The sequence below is a fragment of the Merops nubicus genome, unplaced genomic scaffold (genome assembly GCF_000691845.1).
Source record: "Merops nubicus isolate BGI_N331 unplaced genomic scaffold, ASM69184v1 scaffold19238, whole genome shotgun sequence".
NCBI lineage: Eukaryota > Metazoa > Chordata > Aves > Coraciiformes > Meropidae > Merops > Merops nubicus.
This window is the reverse complement of record NW_008627959.1, coordinates 6,891-27,625: the sequence shown is the minus strand read 5'-3', so window position 1 is coordinate 27,625 and position 20,735 is coordinate 6,891. Positions and strand designations below refer to the sequence as shown.

The following is a 20,735-nucleotide window of genomic DNA, read 5'->3' as shown; positions in this document are numbered from 1 at the left end:
CCCCAGGAAAAGACAGTATTTAAGCAATAGCATACTTCTTCCCTACTATTCAGGAATCTACTCCTAGTCTTACTTCAGTCATGGATAAATTCACAGGTACTTTAGAAACAATTCCATCAATGCTGAGACTAGCATTATCAAGCTCTATATTCCATTCAAGATTCAACCACTGTTTTATTACAAATGTATCTTACTATCCCCTTTGTACAGCCATGCAGCAAGTCATGAAATGACAAAGGGGTTTTGTCTTATCATTCTAAAAAACATTCTCAAGTTTCTCCTCAATTCAGGCTTCTTTCGTAACTCCAAATGTACAGAAAAAAGAGCTTTAAAAAAATTCTTCACTGCCATGAACTCTTCCTATTGAAAAAAAAAGTCTGCCTTCCCACGAACATAATGATCTCACCAAGAGCAATTTTAAATTTCTGAAGCCTTTACATTAGACTAATCTGGTTCAAAATATTCCCAATTACTTCACAGGCTATTTTAAAATGCAGGAACAAAACCTCTTTATCTCTAGAAGTAAAATAAATCTAATGTCATTTAGGTACATGAATCAATGGATTCATTTAAAATTGATGTGGCATCTCCCTTTTTTACTTAATAAATTTCCTACACACCACCTATATTCTCACTCTGAGCACCTCCATTTCTTCCAGTAGCAGCAAACCTGAAATTACCTGTAATCTGTAAACCACCTCAGTCTAATGAGCTTTCCCCCCTTCAGGGTTTAATGAAGTTCATTACAGATTATTTCTCCTGATCTTAGTAGAACATTCTCAACAGTGACCAATTCTTTCTTGCATATGTATAAAATAATTTCCTCTAATGTTTGTACCTCATCTAAGGGTCCTGTTCAAGTAATCAAACCTGTATATTAACAATTGCTTCTTTTTAACACTATATTTCTTGTAAAATACTGTCTAGCCAAGTGACTGTCAAGCTACAAAATCACTGATATGCTTCAGTCTGAAACTTGGTTGAATCTTAACTATTCCTCTCTCATTATTTCTTTTTGACAGATTTCTCGTTTTGCCTCAGTTTACTTATAGACTCCAAGAACTGAGAATATCACTTCATTCTTTGTACCCCGAGGTTCATAAACCCAAAGCACCTTCCTTCTAATAGCCACTTTTCCTCTTTGACCTGTTGCTCATTATTCTTCATACATTATGGCTCAGATCTATTCACATATTCTCTCATCTAAATAAGCCAACAGTCGATAATGGCACTTTGAACTTGCCCTCTGCAACTAAAAGACATTCAATTACATTTACTTAAAAGTTTAAAAGTTCCATTTTCCCCATTTCTGATTTTGTGGCAACATATTGTGAAGATTTACATATTATCCCAAGAAGCAGGGAAGAAGAGTCAGATCCATCACACCATATTAAAAAAAGCCCTGGAAGGCGGCAGGAAACATCTAAAAATTCTAAAAAACATTTTGCAACCTTGGTGCAATATGTGATTTTGCTGTTAAAGAAAAATGTAAACAATAAATGATGTGGGAACTAGAAGAGCAAGTGCTTAAGTAGAAGAACATGACGTTGAAGTGAAAAGGTCATGAAAAGGTCAAAGCATACTTTGAAAATGAATCCATAAAAATAAATTGTGTGAAAACACAGGAGAGCTATCAAAATTGTGCATAACTGAACTCCCAAGAAGAGAGTGTACACTGTTCAGTGAAACACTACCTTGGTATTCATCAGGGTGTTGTTCATAATCCAAACAAAATGTCAAAAATTTCATTAGCATTCTCTTTTCCACCATAGTGAGCTGTCTGCTGTTGAAGACATCTGCTCTAGAACAAGGGACCTGGAAAATAGTTTTTAGCATTTCAGATACTTCCCATACTCTGGATGTAAAAAGTAACAAGCAACACCACAGTTTAACTACCCAACAAATATTTTAAATTACTACTTTCTATTATAGTTATTTCCTTACACATTTCTTTCCATTATTTTCTACTATAACTATAATAAAAGTTACCAATTTTCCACAACAAAAATCTTTTTAAAACTTCTTCAGCCTCTTCCCCTTTTTATTTCCCTTCAATTTCACTTGCAGCTCTGACTGCAGTGTTAATTGTATTAATTAACTGTGCCAAAATCTCCTGTTGCTACAATGGCACCAATGACTTATCCTGTAAGTAGCAGAGAGGCAAATCAAGTCGATGTTATGAATGTGAAAAACTGAAACCCGTGAATATTTGAGAATTAACTGCCAACTTGAACATCATCTAAGTATTTGACATGAGGCAAAGATTTCTGTCAATAATTTACTGGACTCTACATTCTTATTTTAGGTTGTTTGTCTGTTTGCTTTTCCATAAAAAACATTTGTAAAACAAATACCTTTTCATTCCAGAAATGAAATAAAAATCAGAATCTTAAGGAAAAATACCAGCTTATTGTTGCAGACCTCTCAAGAAAGCAATTTTAAGCTTCTTGACTTTAAAAAGATGACATCATACATACATAATACATTATTTTATGATACCTGTTCTACTTTTCCTTCTCGAAAGGCAAGAATTCGTGTTGCATTTTTGAACTCTGCATATCTGCTAACGTTGGACTTAATCAGCAGTTCAATCAACAGACCTCGGGAGTAAAGCAACTGCATGGTGAGGAACAGAAGAGAAAACAGTGAGTGAAGGGAAAGTGCTTACACCAAAGAAAGCAGTGATACCAACAGTGTTCACTGGTAAGCTGCTTCCTAGAACTATTTACAAGTACACAGCGAAGTAAACTCAGAATAAAGGAATATCAAGATGTAGTATGTGCACAGGAATATTCAATTAACTGAAGCAACCATCCAGTTGGAGGAGATAAAGCAGTTCACAGGAGAGAAAGGGAAAAGGTGTCACCCCGCTGCTCATTTAGTTTTACTAGTCTTTTTTGCATTGTCATCTTCAACAATTTCTTTGTATTGTATGCCACATATCCTCAAACACCATATTTTATAATCTTCATTTCCCAATATCAGTGAAGCATATGCCACTGTGTAAACCATCACTAGTTGTTTCTTAAGTTACCTGAAATGATAATGTCACATTTTCTAAATATGAATTCCTTAAATCTCAATTAAGGTTTTATCATATTCTGATATACTGATACAAATCTCTCTACTTTTTCTGTAAGCTACAAACACATGAAATCTGAAGGGACATTAAGGTAACTATTAACTAAAAACACATGCATTGGAAAGGACTTTAAACATGCTTTAAACCCTAATTAACACCATGTAAAACAATGGCACAGAGTAAGTATAAAAAGGATACAAAATAACATTATCTGCTTAATCACTATACACTGACTATTGTTTTCATGACAACATTCCAATGATGCAGGAAAGAGTTATCTAAATCTGGAACATGGAGACAATACTTGAAAGAATACATTTTGTAGTGTCCCCACAAGAATTTAATAAAATATTGAAGTTTTATTTCCAGAAGTTTGAGAAATCTTTTTATGCAGAACATGAAAAATTAAGCATTCAACTTTGAAAAAACTTCCCATTGCAGAGCAGATATAGTCTAAAGCACAGAAATTAAGAAAAACTTCCATTTAACCTGAATTTGCAAGGCCATATCCATATACTGTGAACTATGTAAAAGGCAGATTTTAAACAGTATGACAAAAATGACAGACTAATAAGTTTTCCTCAAAGTAAAATGCACACTAGTAGGATTTCAACACAATAATAACTAATGTTAGTCAGCTTTTATGTTATGGATTAATGGCAACTATTTTTTTTTCCCCAATAAACTGTATTATAAATCAGTGCTTTAGGCTGAGTATAGAAAGACCATGAGAGTTGCACAACAAAATCTAAAACCCAGGAACTTCATCAGGAAGATTATTTTTCATTTTAAGAACATCAAAGATCAGCACGTAGATTGATTTTCCTTGTTTAAAAATATAAATTTTTTAATGGTACTATTTAAAAAGAGCAATTTTGCAGGACTACTTAAAGTGCTAAATTTCAGAAAATTTACTTCTATGTACATGTTTCTGAGCCATGTTTTATGGTCTCTGGTTATAAACAAACACTAAAGAGCACAAATAAAATAACTTGTGTTTGTTTTAAGGGTACTAACTCTTGCTTACTTCTCAAGAGTGTTTGATGGTTTTTCTTCTCTCAAAGGAACTGTATCAGTCCTCTTCATTGTTAAAGATTTTTTTTTTTAAATTTCAGCTTTTTAATCAAAGTAAATGTACTTACATGAACACTCAGTTCTTACCTTGGAAACTAAATCAATATTAAACCTTCTGCCTTCTCTAACAACTTGGGAATATGTAATTTTCTTTGGTTCTTGGGCAGGAATTTCTGAGGGTTCAGCTTCAGATTTTCCTGATTCTGGAGTGGACTCATCTAAATCCGGGCTAGAAGAACTTTCCTCCTGAGAGGGTGTTTCTGTCTCAGCCCCTGCTGCTGCACTTGCTGGCTCGGTGCCTGTGGCCTGTTGGGGTTCCTGGCTCTCTGCTGGTGGACACCCTTCCTCCGATCCCTGAGCAACCTCCTGGGCACCAGAGGCTCCAAAGATGGGCAGCTTCGGCAATGCACCAGCTTCTTCAACATCTTCAGCAGAATCCTGACTGAGTATAAACACAAGGGGAAGAAGGGCAAAGTCTTTTAAAGAGTCTTAAAAACCTGTTTAAAGTTTTGAGTCAGCGCCAGAATGGAAACCTCAAGCGTTTCTACAAAAAGCATTAGAATTTCTTTATCCTGGCCAAATCAGGTGTACAACCCACTACAGAATTCTAGTTCTTTGACTGCAAAGCTGTAATTCAAGAGGAGAATTTTTATTGAGGGCGGAAAAAAAGGGAGGTTTCTTATTTTACACAGACTCAAAACCCAGAATGAACTTAAAATGAAAATCGAAACTCTGATGGTGAAACAATACACAGCTACAGAAACAAAAGAAAGGTAATATTTCAAAAAAGAAAGAGCAAGGCAATTTGGTTAGGTTTTTCCTATGGATTAAAAAACTCTTTGAAATTGAAATGCGAAAATGCATTGAAGTCACTCAGCTCAGATGTTTTAAAGCCCAAACTCACTGAAGAAAGCAGACGTGCTTTACAGGACTGAGACTGCCTTGCATCTGTCATCACAGGGATTCTGTGAGGGACACATCCAGTTCTGACCTGGGCTTCACATAAAACTTTCTGATTATTTTGTCAACTCTGCCCTCACGTTCTAATGAGTTCTTCAAGTAACAGCCATACAGAATAAAGTTCTCTCCTGGACCAGTGTTATTTTATCCAAGTGTTACAAATCTGTGCAGAGCAGATGAAGGCAGCCAGTCAGAAGGAGGGACCTTACCACACAACACCTACTCTGTATAGTCTGTTTCCTTTCCACAACATCGTTCTTTAAAATTCCTCTTTTAAAGCAGACCTCCACTTTTAATCTCATCTACTCTTTTTATCTTGAACTTCAATGACATCTACCTTAGAAACTACACTTTTGAGCTTAGAATTTTAGTTTATACTACCAGCTGAGATGAATCAAATCAACACTGCTGTAAGTGAAAGGAGTTCAGCACTAATTTCATGCTATCCTTTTATCTTTACACCACAAGCCATTAATGCACTGAATAAACAATCTAATCATTGTTGAAAACTAACGAACTATGATTTTAAAGGCGACCTGCAAACATGCACTACAAAATTTCAGTAACTAACAGGATGGTTAAAATTCACTGAACAGCAAGGAATTGTTCAGTATACACATAAAAGTTCTCCCTCACACATCCGTAGCCTTGCAGAGGGAAGCAGGGGGGAGGATTTCTGTTAAAAGAAGGAACAAAACTCCTGTATCCTTTAAAAGTTGCTCCTCAGTTATGAACTCAGGGAGCTCACATGGTCTCATGAAAGTAAGAGTGTGGAATCAGTCTCAGCTTGTGCACAGCCACCAGGAAGCACTTATTCATGAATGGGGTAAAATATTGCCCAGGGAAATACAGGAACTGCTCTAACGAAGCACTAATGAAAGAAGTCTGGTTCTACACATTAATTATGGTTTTTTTGCTCCATATCACAAGCATTAGATAGCGATGAAGTATCAAAGAAAAATAAGTACTTAGCCAAATGTTTTTAAAAAAAGTAATCTCTACTTTTTTAATACAAAATGCAAATGAAAGTAAATAGAATTTTGGGGGTTCTGTTGGGATTTGGGGTATTTTCCTCTCTTTTTTTTCACCTAGGAATTTGGACCATAGTGCTTGTCAAAACTGCAAAAGCTGTTACCATTAACACAGTAACTAAGAATGAAATTTAACCCATTTATTGTTTTATAAAATAAAGGTTTTTATAAACCCTTTTATTTAACCCATCCTAAAGCTTTTTATAACACAAAAATTCAGAGGCAAGTTTTCTGTCTACCTTATCCTAAGCTCATTGTACTGTTCAATGTCGTTTTAACCATAACTTGATTATTACCTTTAAAATCAAAATAAAATTTGGATTCACAGTATGTATATTCTACACAGGTATATTTTCTATAGGACTCTGAAAAGGAGTGTAACAGGAATGTTACGTTACATATTTTAAATCTCTGTTCAAAATCTGCATGATTTGCAGCTCTATACATTTTGTAATGAAAGCCTAAAAACTGTATATAACCCAAACTCATGACATCCTTCCTATAGGAACAAATATCCCTGAATAATGTAAGAACTGTCTATAAAAATGACTCAAATTGAACTTCTGCACAGACAATTCTTCTCCTAATTCCGAAAAAAATAATACATCTGCAGACAAATTATTGTGTAAATTTAGAATATTATCTTCCACCATTCATCAATTAATGGTACTAACAAAGGAATATCTTAAAATGAATGTGTCTTATTAATGCCTTGTAACAGCAACCCCTTCAGATAGGTCAAATGAAAAATTGCCAACCAGCTGGTTAATTTATTCAGCCCAGGTGTTCACTATTTATTTTTCAGCCATTTGCCTTTTTTCAATCCAGCTTGTTGTAGACACAGTATTCTTTTCCTTTGATGGATGCACTTTGTTCTAAGGCCATTCATTTCAGATTTGCACTGGGTATATTATACTGCTACCCAGCTGTTTATTCTTTCAAAATAAATGTTTAATGGTTACTTCATAGGAGTTATAAAAGTTAAGCAAAAACAACAGAATGTAGCCAGAACATGTAAATTGTCAGAAACACAATAACTGACTCTCTCAAAGTTCTATCTTATTTTGGAAAACTTGTTCTTTGCTAGTTTTATTAGTTTTACCATTCTTCCTTGTGGGTTCAGGGTTTTTTTTGTGACAATCAAGAGAGCCAGCATTATACTGCTGGGCTGAGTTAAATGCTTAGAAGCAGACTCTCCTGTTTAGTCCCGACTCAAGTGTAATGCTCACTTCTACAAAGTGTGAAAGCTCCGTGCTAAGTGACTAATTTTTGAGCCAACCATCAGTCAGCACCACATCTCAGGAAAAACACACAAAGTTACAAGACTATGAACCCTTTAATCCAACTTAATACTGGTTCTGAACAATAGTTATTATGGCAGTAGGATTACAATTACAATATTAAAGTGATATTGCTTCAAAAAAATTCCAATATCTAATCTGCAATATAGTCAAGCAGGCATTACTGTGCAATAGACAACTTCTGAATATTCTGAGGCTGTGACCTTAAGACTGTAGAATTCACACCCTTTTTTTTTTTCTATGACGTTTACAGAAAGAAATACATGGTTTTATAGGAAACTGTCAATGTTTCATTTAACTACCTATCATATTATCTAAGGGATTCAAGGTTTAACTTGCATAACTATCCCAAAGTACCTTGCAGGAATTCAGAATAGTGTCCCGTTCAGTGCAAAATCCAGAAGATAAAAATGATAATACAAAGAAATATGTTAATTTTTCACTTGAAGCCCACACAATTTCCACTCACTACCACTACGCTTACACACTGTTCAATCTTACTGCTTCACAAGGTTACTTTAGGTGTTCCTGGAATTTCCAGAATAGAACACTGTGAAAGGCTTATCTTCTGCATGACATATACAATGAAATATCATACTTCCATTTAAAAATCTGTGCAAAAAATAAAATTTGTATTCTTAACTCTGCTAACACAGAGACAGCTCTAAAATACCTAACCAAAAGATATTTAGCATGTATCAGTTCTAAGATAGTAGAACTATTCTTCATGTGCTTGCACAACACACTCAGAAAAGTAAAAGTATTTCAAGCTAAGCACGTGGGTTTTGCATGTTGTAAGGTAAGAGCTGAATTACCTCACCTCAGGAACAGAAAGGCCCAAAAAGGCCAAGTGTTATTACACCACCAGGAGCCTCTGACCATGCAATTCCTTCTGAAGCACACTGGGTAGGCACTGCTGAGTGACTAAGTTCAATCCACTGAACATAATTACAAAGGGCAAATATTACTCTATCACTTTTGCACAATTAACTATTTTGCAGTTACAGTACTACTGTCCATTTGTGTTCCTATTCCTGTGTACAGATTTCATTTCACACGTACTTATGATTTTAATTTTTTCATAGAGCAGAGCAGCTTATAGCCAAATTAGGAATGCAAAATTTAGCAGATGGCAGTGTGTAACTATGTACTACTAATACCCACAAACAGAACTCTTCTGTTTTCTACTCAGAAGTAAATTACTAACTCACAACGTTGGCCAACAAATTCTACTGCATCCAGGTAAGATTTAAGGTCCTTTAAGAACGGTCAATTAACTGCAATGAAGTGATCTCAAGGAAAGCACAAGGCCATTATGAACATTTCAGAGGTCACAGTTACTTCTTGAGATAACATGCAATATGGTAGCGTGGTGAAGTGTGTGAAGCCAAAAACACAGTATGATTTTTTACCTCCAGGCATATAACAATATTTCTATATTTATACTTACTCGCCAAAACAGAAATCTTCTACATGTTGAATAGTTCTGTCCTTCTTGCTAAGAGAAATAGCTTCTTCATTCTCAAGGATCAGTTTTCTCCAGTCTTCACATTCATCACTGGTATCTGTCTTTTGCTTATAAAGAACAATTATAAAATGACATTTTGTACTGTGCTAGGTGCTCTTGAACTACAAATCTCTAATCTCAAATAATTTCTTGTACCATCTTGTATTAAAAAAAACCCAACTGAATAATCGTAACTGTCTTGATGTTTTTCCTATTCAGGTTGTTTGAGTTAAACCAGTTAGAGCTGGTTATTTTATGACAGCATGCCAACATCTGTGCACTACTACCTCTAGTAATCTGAAAATACCATATTAAATGAAGTACAAGTTTCAGTAGGGAGTTGAATATAACTTGAATACAACCTACTAAGACAGGTTTGCCACAGCCAGGTGAGTTCCAAATTTTGTGTCAAAACTCTTTGAATGGAGAATACAGGGAAAAAAAATACAGTGATTTGGGTATTAATCTGCCCACACAGGAATCTCTAAATCTTGCAACTGAACCCTGAGAAGATGAAGTTCTGACACTGAGCAACTCCACCAAATATGCCAGAAGGTAGTGGCATAAAAAAGGCCTAAGACCCACCTGAAAAGGTTCAGTTCTCTATAGACCAACAGGCTCATAACACTTCAGAAAACAGTACAAACATCCATTTGCTAATGCAGTCCAAGTGCTCAATCTCCTAAATAAATATCCTCTTCAGAAGATTTCTAGTGGACTGTCATGATTTAAATAAACCTCAGTCACTGAAAAATGCACTAACAACATGAATCTTTTTGTCCTGGTCACAGGACACCTCCATGGAAGGACCTAACAACTACCTTTCTCCCAGTTAAGAAGAATCAGCTGAAAACACACAAGAAAAACAAAAGGGACTGAAACATCAGAGAGTAGAAAACAAACAGGAAATGGAAAAGACCAGATTATCATTTACAGAAGGTACTGGGAAAGGAACAGAAACAACAGTGTATTTGCTTCTACACAAATTCAAGAACCCAAAAAGTACGACTGAGCACTGGACTGTTTGGTCCCAGACAATAACATGAATAAACCAGGCACATCAGAGTCTCAGGATGTTAGGCCAGATGGGTAAGTCTTAACCAGTAAAGCTGGAAACTAGAAATCTCTTTGATCTGTCAAATTACCAAAGAGAAAGAACATTGTGGTAATTTACCTTGTAATAAATGATGCAAACAACCAAGATTTAATGTTAAGGAATGTTAAAAGTAGTAATTTGGGAATTTTTTACCTGATTTTCTTTAATCCAGGATAATAATCCTGAAAAACTAAAGCTGGCCCAGTTTCCACCATAGTAATTTCGTCTGTAAAGAAAAATAGACAGATAAGACATAGCTTGCCCAGGTTTAAAGAAAAAACAACCAAGTTTGAGACATTTGAAATATTTCCCATGACAGATTTTACAGATGCAGACTGTTAAGATGCTCTGGCAAAATTTTTACTGAACTGCATATACTGTAGGTGGAGCCAAAGGAACTGATTTGGACAAAATGATCCTACCTCCCCGAGTACTTTCAGCTTGTATTTACCACTTTTTTTTTCCTGAAAAATATTATTTAATTCCTTTAAATCACAGAAAATTAAAAGTTCTGCTGGTAATCAAAAGAAGTTTCTACTCTCCTTTTTTTTTTTTTACTTTTTTCTATTAATATTTCTCTAAACATCAGTTAGACTAATTAGCTTTTGTTATCACCCATATAACATCGTAAATATTTAACAGCTCTAGAAAAAAAAAAAAATAAAAAAGCAATTCCATTTTAAGAAATCATTAGTTCTTGCAAAATAAAAAAGTCATTTCAGGATTTAACTCTGTTTTCTGGCACTTCAGAAGTGTGAATGATGCCAAAAATACCTGCCTGAACGGAGAGCTCCTGTTCCTGCACGCAAAAGAAACCAACAAAACCATTTTGGGAGGAAGATGGGATTTGCATTTCGCAGAGTTCAATCAAATGAACTTAAAATCTTATCATAACCTCCTCCACTGTTAAACTGTGGAGATAAGTGTGATAAAAGTGAAAAATTAAATTCAGGTTTGATTCTGCTGTTGAAGATGGGATTTTTTTTGACAAGGCTTATCTGCGCTGACAAAGATTTCATTACGAGTGTCAGCCCCTTCACAGCACCAGAGGGTGATGCTCTAGACCATGGTGCTTACTTAGCATATGAAGGACAGATGTCTGCTGAACAAGGTCTAATTGCTCCTGACTAGAAACTGACCTAAAAAAGTCTTTCAGCTACTGGAGGGCGACAGCGAAGAACATAAATAGGACATCTTCTGCAAAGACAACAAAATCCAGCGTTCACTGAACAAAGGTGCCTTCAACAAGAGAACGTCGTGTTTGGGGCTATGCTGGGATGACTGGGTCTATAGAACACACGTAGTCTACTCTGCAGTGTGGTTACTCCAACCAGGAGGGCTCCATCTGCAGATCTGTTACCAACCCCAAACTCCCGTCCTTGGCACAAAGGAGCTCGTACCTCCCTCATTCTGTGAGTGAAGTGGGTGAGGCTTAGTACAGCTACTCAGAATCAGAATACAAAGCAATGAGGATTAAATAAATATATTGCATGCCTCATTCTGCTAGATTTCAGTCTGCAAACCACTGACACCTGCGTGCAATGACAATCTCCTGCTCTGTTTCAGTTGTCAATGGAGGAGGTTAATTCCTCCCTGCTTCTTCAGATTCCGCTGAAGAAAAAAGTCACTATCCATATATTAGCTGCCACTTCTGGGATTTCCAAAAAACACAGCCATAAAGATTTATTTTTAAGGGAGTCTGCTGCTTTAGCTGCAAGTTTCCTTGAATATGGAAAACAATCTGGCTGTCAGAGCAAGCAAGGCCACTGATCACAGAAACCACAGAAAACACCTGCTTAAAATTAGGGCTGGGTTTCTTGAACCTGTGCCGATATAAATTCATTACAGTATTTAAAACTAAAGCTTTCAGTAAGAGAAATCAATGTGATTTTCACAGAAAGTTACAAAGGTTTATTTGTGATCCATCAGAGACCTTTGATGTAAACATTCCTCTGTTCATCAGGTGCATTCTCCTTTGAAACTGCTTCTCCTTTTAGCCAGCACTGCTGTGAATCAATCCTTTCAACAACGCGCTCAGAAACGCTGCTCTGAAGAGCAGTCACTGCTGAGAAGCCTGTGTGGCCTTTCTCAGATGGAAAATGAACTGCAGCTGTCCTTCCTCTCCTCTGGCATCTGACCACCTCTCGCAATGTTATGCTTTATCACCTCAAATATTAATCTTCTCTTGATGCATCAACCTCCAGATTTTTTTTTCCCCCTAGTATTTTAATTAGTTTACCCCACATTAAATGATGAATCAGCATCGCTTAATTTTCCCAGCTGAAAACATGACAGAAAGAAGGTAGACCAAATCTGATTACTGATATAATGAGCAAAGTTTTTAGTAAAAACCTTGAAAAGGAATTCTGAAAAAAGCTGACTAATGGTTTTACAATTAGGAGTCCTTTGTAACCAAATATTTTTGTTATAATTGCCCTGAAGATGAACCGAGGAATTCCTTAAAGTAATGGTCAAGATCAAAGCCTAATTAAATCTAAAATATTGTCCCAAAATCTCAAGGACTAAGCTCCTCTCTTCTCTTCCTCTATTAGCAAACTACAAAGATGGATATTCTCTCCCTTTTTTAGGGCTATAATTCAATTATCCTCTAAGTAAGAACATGAAATAATTTGAAGGTGTAACAGCAGCATTAGAAATTAATTTTCCTACCACGTTAGAGCACAGACGTTTTCTTTTTCTAGCATACATTATTTCCTAGATGTTATTTGCTCTAAACCTCTCCTGTAGTATCTGGATTTTCACATGAATTGAAGTACTGCTGCTTTTAGTTCTTATTTTTCAGATCTTAAATCTGTGGTTCAGATCTAATGGCAGCCTGCTGAAGCTATTTTTGCAAATTTTTGGAAACATAGCCCAAGCCAGTTTTACTCCTGCAAAAATTTAATTCCCTCTCCTCATACATCAGTTTGTGATTTTTTTCTCAGTTATTAGCACCATTCTTTCTTCAAATACTTTGAAAGAACTAGCAAATCCCAGTCCAGAACACTGCAACAGTGAATTGTTTCCAACTAATTAATATTCTTGGAAACTGAACCAAGCAAATATCTAACGTTCTTTTGAAGACAGGCTGCAATTGGAGTAATTGAACACTTTTGCAAGCATGAGATACACGAGTAAAACATCAGTAAGAACAGAAAAATATTCCATGGACTACGCCTGTTACGAAGACTGCCCTGCTCAGTGCCACATCTTAACAGCCATGGTGCAACAGTCAAAGCTGGTGACGTCTGAAGAAAAGCTGCTGATGCCTCATGATTGCTCCCCAGAGCTGCCTGGACGTGTCTGTCCTGCACTTAATCTTCCAGAAAGAAGTCTCCAATCATCAGAGTAGCTGTCTTTTGCAAATGGAGTTCCTGCCACATTGATTTTAAGGATCTGAACACAAAATTACTCATGTTTCAAACTCATAAAGTTTCATGTGCTACCCATTAAGTACACAGGCACACGTATTAAAAACTCCTGTTCTGACATAGCAATTGTGTTGAGGAGCATGAGAAGTGGACTACAGTTCCTTGTCTTCCAAGGAGAAAGGCTTCACCCAAACAGCTCTTGAGATCCTTCATCCCAATAAAAGGGTGACTGTGGCAGTCACTTGTGCTGCAATACATCATATATCCTGGTATATGAAGATGACCCAAGGTAATTCTCATGGACCAGCTGAGACCATGTTTTACTCTCTAATACCTTTGCTATGAGATCATATCCTAAAAAAATATTTTTTTTAAAAAAAAACCTTATTTACAAGATGGCAAAATAGATCAGATTTAAGCCTTTTTTTGCCAAGGTTTCCTTACCCAAAGTTAAATAATTCCTTTACTTTTCTCAGCCTGCTTTGAGTAGCAGCCTTTTCCACTCTCTGTTTGCTGTCCCTACACAGCTACCTCACTCCACTGAAGTTAAAGATCAAAACAAAGGCTATATATCTGTAGACAGCTCGCATTACATTATATATTTTACAGGTTCTGACAAAAGTGAGACAGATTGTCTAGCAAAAAGCAGAACAAACTACAAAAGGGGTATTCTTGAGGGGGGAAGCACAGGAAGGGTGTCCAGCGTGCTTTTGGATGCTCAGAGAGAACAGAATTTTGGTCAAAAAGTAAAAAAATAAAATAGGAAAGGTAACAAGTGTCAAGAAGCAAGACATGAGAAGTATACAGAACAAAGCAGTCACAAAAGAGGTGTTAAAAATCCTGCATCTAGACACTCCTTTGAATCAAATTTTACAAGGAAAGATAAATAAGCCAAGGAAATATGGTGCAGACAATAAAGGTACAGTCTACAAATGCCATATTCTAGATGCTGAAAACCAAATACAAAATGTGGTTAAACATACCTGAGCTCTCACTGCCCCAGCCTCAGTAACCAAACGAGTACACAACTATATAGGTATCTAATTACACAAAGCAAATGAGTGAAGGGCTAAAAGTGGAAAACATAGCAAGCCATCAGGAGGAAGTCCTGTGCATATGAGCAATTAGTATGGGAAGCAAATTCACTCCAAGTAAATCAACTTTTAGTCTTGATCTACCTTTCTGCAGCAACTTCCAGTTTAAACTAAGTGCCAATCTCCACATTTTAAATTGCAAATTACTTTTCTAAATCACTTAACAAATATCCTTGAAATTTCACATGTCAACAGCTCATTAATATCTACAGTAAATGTAGCTCTCTGAAAAGAACCACAGATTTTATGTTTATTGAGACAGATAGCTGGCATGGAGAAATAGAGCTCCTTCAATTACTATTTGGCAGAAGCTAACTTGAGTTTAAAATCAGTCTACAGGAATTTATGGCAAGGCTGCAGTGAAGTGACTATTTTGAATAAGATTAGCTACTGTTGATGGCGATGCTTGGACAGTGTTTATAAATCAAACTTAGAACTTAGTATTTTATAATAGGCCACTTCAAAACTATCTTCCATAATCACCTATGCAGTATATTATGATAAATGCAAACATGGCTGGAGATTAAAAGTAATAAAATGATGTACACAGGGGAATGAGTGCAAGGAAACTATGAACAAAAACTTTATCTGCATATGCTTTCTGTACCTTGTGCCTAACTTAACTCAGACCTTTGCAGGGAACAAAGGATTAAATGAAGGAGCACACCTAACACAAGCAGGTATTTCAATAACCCCAAATATTATCTTCTTACACTCTGAAAAAAAAAATTAAACTCATGGCACTTCAAAGAAGGGAACAACATATGTTGTTAAAAAGTGATATTCTGAATATAAACAATTTTTTTGTTGATGGATTTTCAATTATACTGTTATATAAATAAAACAACACTTGAAGATTTATCTAGAAATGAGAATATTAAAAGCATTTTAGTTTTATCTACTATATGCCTAGTTTAAGTCAGATAAATCTGGCAAGCTTTCTAAGACTTACCTTTCCACTTAAAATTCAAATGGCATCAGGGTGGGGGGCTTCTGCTGGCTTTGGTAGGCTTTTCTTGCAAGAGTACTAACTTAAACACAAAAAGCAGATGGCTTGAAATGCTTCCCTATTATGGGGAAGCAGTTGTACAGTACAAACATTTCTCTGGGTTTTCTGTGCCAAGATATGGATTCTAGACCACGACTCAGTGAGCACATACACCAATTAAAATGGCACTATTAATAGGAGTGAAGAACACCTTGGTAAAGAACACCCTCCCCTGACCTTAGCCTGCACCAGAGCTGGAAAATAACTCCCTAGGAGGAAGGAATCAGAAGTGGAAGCCTGCATTTCCATCGTAAAAACAAAAGCATGTGTGAATGTAAATGAGCATATATAAGTGAAAACAGTAATAAACAAAATCTGTATTTCACAGTTCTAATTGCCTGCTTCTGGGAGTTTTCTGAAAGGCTCTTCATGATAGCTAAAAATAGGCACAGATAAATCAAAGTTCCACTGGCTAACCATTACTACAGACTTTGAGAGCCAATGAATACAAAAAAATTGAAATAACACAAGTGGTTCATTTAACAAACCCTAAGTAGTCTACTGGTAATATATGCATTAAACTTAAATGGAAGCTTAACTATTTTATTCATTCTGTATCTGCTTATTCTAAAATAAGGTTTTTAATAGTTTGGTTAGTAATCCAATAGCTAATTTGAGAACTACTTTACCAAAATTTTTGACATGAATATTCTTACACATTATGATGAGCTCTTTATAGTAACTTCAGTATCACCAATATGTAGTAGTATATTTCTTTCAAATTATTACAATCTTCAGAGTTGTCTGTCTTTCAACAGAATCATGAGTTAAATTAAATATGGAGCACTAAGTATTGCCTTGCTGTGTACTATCCCACTGTGATGCCAAATCCTGCAGTATCAGCCCACTCAAGGACTTTTTTCCTTACAGTGTCTAGTTTTCCATAGGTTCTGAGAGTAGTCCATACTACCTCACGATTCATGAAGATGAGTTCTTAGTTCAAACAACCTAAGTTTTCCTAAAAACTAGTGTGCATCATAGTGTACTGATTACATAGTTTATATTTTAAAAAAAAAATTGGCTAATTGATGAAGAGAAGTAAAATGAAACGTTAATCTCTTGAAAGGATGCAATGAAATATGCTACTCCCAGTGCCTCAGCAAATCCTGTTTCAAAGAGCAACAGAAGTGCTTTGTACATCAACTGATCTCAGTGGTATTCTGTATTCTTCCTACAAACAGATTTAGCAGGGGGTAGAGAGAAGACAGCAAAACAGAGAAGAATGCTGGGTTCATCTCCTGCCCTCCTGGCCACATTTTCACTTGTCTTCAGTCTGATAAAAATTAAAATGCAAAAATACTCCTATCGACTTCTCCAGGCACTGAGGACTGACACAAATGAGATACTTGGAGAATGTTTTGTCATGAAATGGTAACGGCCCAGGTACAAGTTCTCACAAAAGAATGGCATAATTACTGCCAGGAATGATAAGAAGGGCACTCTATCTGCAGCCATTCCTGCCTAGAGAAAAGCAGGAGCCTCGGCTGCACCACTTTTGTTACAGACAGCTACAATCAGAAACTGCCTCTTCTACTGATGGAAATAGCACCCCAAAAAATAAAGTGGGTATAGACACGTAGGATTACTTAACACCAGATGAAGAGGCAGGAGAAGTCCTGGAGGGCACAGTGACACAGGCACACACACACCTTCTAGCCAGCTGAACTCTTAAAGAGGAAAAACCATTGGAGTGACTTACGCATCAACGTGAAGAACTCTCTGGCCAATCCTGGCACATCCTGCTGCAATAATAGATTCAGGCAAACCTGAAAGGACACACAAATTTTAAAACTTAGTATGGCAAGATATATTAAAAGATGAAATTAAGTTAGGACTTGTTCAGAAACAGGCAATTCAACGAGAAGAAAGTTTACAATGTACATGACTAAAATTTTTAATACCCTCATTCTACTGAGATAATGAACACTGTATTGTGTTCATTGACATTTTACTATCATCCTCTTCAATGCAATCCTTATTTTTAAATTTTTAAAATAATTGTATGGCACACATCACTGGCAGACACTACCACCTCCAAGTTAAAGCTTGTCACCAGTGTCTTCTGCAGACACCTTACTACCATAAACAGATTGAGCACTTGCCAGCCTAACAATACCCAAATTTTAATGGGTGGCTCTGTATTGTATCCCTGCTGATAGGGACAGGTATTGTCTGGAGGCATTTTTGCTCACTTCAAAGTGTCTCACAATGTGAAGACTGTGTAACAACCTGTTAAACGGTGTTTTAAAATTAAGAAGTTTATGGCAAATGGTGCATTTGCCTTGGTATGCTGTCTGAGGGTGTGCCAAGTGTGAGGGCACAGACCTCTTGGGATGGCATTCAACAGCTCTGCATGGCAGACAGAGGGTATGGCTCTCCTTACAAGGGTCTCCCTAGCAAAATCTCCCACATCACGCAACTGCATCCTCTCAAATCAGCATGTTTTGACTAACTTTAGAAAAGATAAGCAGTAAAGAAACAAACCATAAGGCTGGTGGTATTTCTCTGCCTGCCTGGAACAGCACAGGATCACAACTGGGAGTTTAATAAACGAATGAGGCTATTCTCAACCTCTGCTCCCACTCACCAGATTTCTGCATGCACAGTTAGAGGACTTGGATTTCTGATTAGATCCAGAAAAGCAGCAGAGCTCGCTACCTAAAAAGCTGTATGGCACTAGCTTTGCCAAAATCCCCTTTTGAATGATCTATTGGCTGTTTAAGCAGGTAATTCAGTAAAAGCAATTAAAATTCCAAGGTACTGGTACTAGGAGACATTCAGGCTGCGTATTCAATTAAGAGATGAGATTAAACAAAGTGACAGGAGGGCTCCATTGGTCTGATTTACAGTGCAGTGCCAGAAGCAGCTCTATGAGTACAACAGAGAGGTGGCAAAGCCCATGAGGTAGGGCACAAACTAGTTCAGCTACCATCACACCAAACATCATCTTCATGAGAACCACAGGCCTGCAGTTCTGTTTCTTCAGAGAGAATGCTGCCTTCACAGAGGAATGAAAGCACAGCAGGTTCCCAGTCTGAGCATTCACTGAAAACACATTATGCAGTATGTGAAAGGTTGCTGGACAACTACTTAGGACTTGTAAAGTAAAGGTTTATTCAAGTAAGTAAGAAGCTGTTAGACTTTAATGGTATATTAACACAATTTAGTATTCACAGGAACAGAGACAAATGATTTGAAATGCTTGAGCTAGTCTTTATTAACTCTAGGACCTGAAGTGCTGTCTAGAAAACACCTGGTGGGACTCAGATTCATAAGACCATGGTTCCAAGAACATTCAAACCTCTCTACCCTTCTCTTCAGACACTCCTGACCTCCTTCCACATGAAGGAGACAGCGAGTTTTTGGCAGACCAGTTCCATGGTAGTGTTGCAATCTGAAAGTATGAATGTTTGTATCAACACAAGGAGGGAGGTTTAACACAGGCATGACGAGTTTTCCAGGAAAATAACTACAACTTCCTGAAATTTTTTTGTTTACTATTATTACACTTACTATTTTTATGAATTAAAAAAAGAAAATCCCTTCCTAAGCTGATAAAACAGGAAAAGTTACAATAGTTTTGCACTGCTGACCTTCCACAGCAAGTGAAGGCTTATCATGGAATCAGTCTCTGGAGGCAGAGGGAGGGATGAACAATTGCACCAGCTCCTGGGGCATTTGTTCTGCAGCCTAGAAAGGCAGACAGTCTTTAGAGTTGAGTTTTTTTGAATTAACAACCCAAAACACAGGTCATTCTGACCTGGAGGAGACACGTAAGTGCAGCACACACTTCAGGACCACCACAAGACCCTGGATGCACAAAGCCTTATCACATGAAAGCAACTGCAGCAGACAGTGCTTGCCCATTACACGTTTCATTCCTCTCTGTCTATAAACTATCTGGAATAGAATCTACAACCACTGTTGTTTGTAGCTCCTGAAAAAGGTTTTCTTTCCTTCATTTGGGAGCAGGGAATATTACTCTAGAAATGGAATTGAAAAACTTGTTTCTCCTTCCTTATTGATAAAAGCCACTGGGAAAGTGTTGTAAAACATCACCAGTGCTGCCTGGCTGACCAGCACTGGAGTTATAGCTACTAGGGCATAACTGATTGCTTTTAGCTTGATCCAATTGATACTGTGTTGGAGGTCTGTTCTTCCATTAACCTTGGATGAAATTGTTCCCTGAATTAGCTTCCTGGCTTTTGAAAGCTGGCATCAATTTTCTTCCCCAAACCTTTGCCTGTAAGTTGCCGTAGCCCCCCGAGTGCCCGCTGGCAGCAGAATGAGGGAGCAGAGCAAGGCAAGGCCCATGCATCTGAGCTTCTGGAGAGGCTCCTGGAACAACAGGATGGAGCAAGACACCATTTATTTTTATGTGACAAAACCTTGGTAAACTAAAGAAATAAGTCTGTGCTTTGGCATCAGTTTCTGAACTCTCTTCTCCAACAGAAATAAAAGCACACAGAAAACAGGTACCTGTGTCAAACCCAAGCTACTCCTGCATCTGATCTGGTAAACACATGGTAATAATGTAGTAATAGATAGTCCCTCTCTACCCAAAACAAAAATAACCAACTTGGAAAAGCCTCCTTAGAGAAATGGTAGAGATTTATTTAACGACAGCACATGAATTTGATCTATCTCCTACAGGATGCTCACACAGTTGTGCAAAACAGGTCCCTTGTTCTGTTTAAGTAACAGAGAGATATATTCTCTTTACATATTGTTCCTATTTGGAAACAGTTTCCTATTCTGAACTCTATTTGTCAGAAAACTCTACGCTGGATTATATTCCAGTTTTGCAAGATGCTCAGATCCTAGCTACAGGGCAGGGCAGACTCCAGGACCTCTCCCTCACAGCTTGCTTTGAAGATAATGATTTATTACAGTTTTCAAGTGATTGCAGGGGAAAGGCTATATCCCCAATATTGATTCTAAAGTTTCACTTATGCCCTGTGAGTAAATAAAGTGGGATATCTCTAAGCTGTTCTTCACACAAAGGATTTCTTTAACACTTCCTGCCACTCTTGGGATGAGTCAGCTCCTGGGTTTGCCAGCTTAAGGGATGAAGGATGTGGCCTGGAACCTGTGTCACTCATGATGTTTAATGTTTTTGAACAAGCAGCTGAGTAATGATTTGGATCCAATAGCTTGCACCAAAGAACAGC

At 37.0% G+C, this 20,735-nt stretch overlaps 1 protein-coding gene across 1 annotated transcript in view; it reads right to left on the bottom strand.

The window, feature by feature from the left end:
• Positions 1–19,902, bottom strand: part of LOC103778912 (rab proteins geranylgeranyltransferase component A 1-like) — a gene marked incomplete at its 5' end in the record, with an annotated part of 52,417 nt that extends 32,515 nt beyond the window's left edge. Inside the window, 7 exon segments of the mRNA XM_008946529.1 lie at positions 1,695–1,815; positions 2,500–2,616; positions 4,244–4,598; positions 8,899–9,023; positions 10,205–10,277; positions 17,264–17,355; positions 19,802–19,902. Coding sequence (XP_008944777.1) covers positions 1,695–1,815; positions 2,500–2,616; positions 4,244–4,598; positions 8,899–9,023; positions 10,205–10,277; positions 17,264–17,355; positions 19,802–19,902 — 984 coding nt within the window.
• Positions 19,903–20,735: the final 833 nt, after the last annotated feature.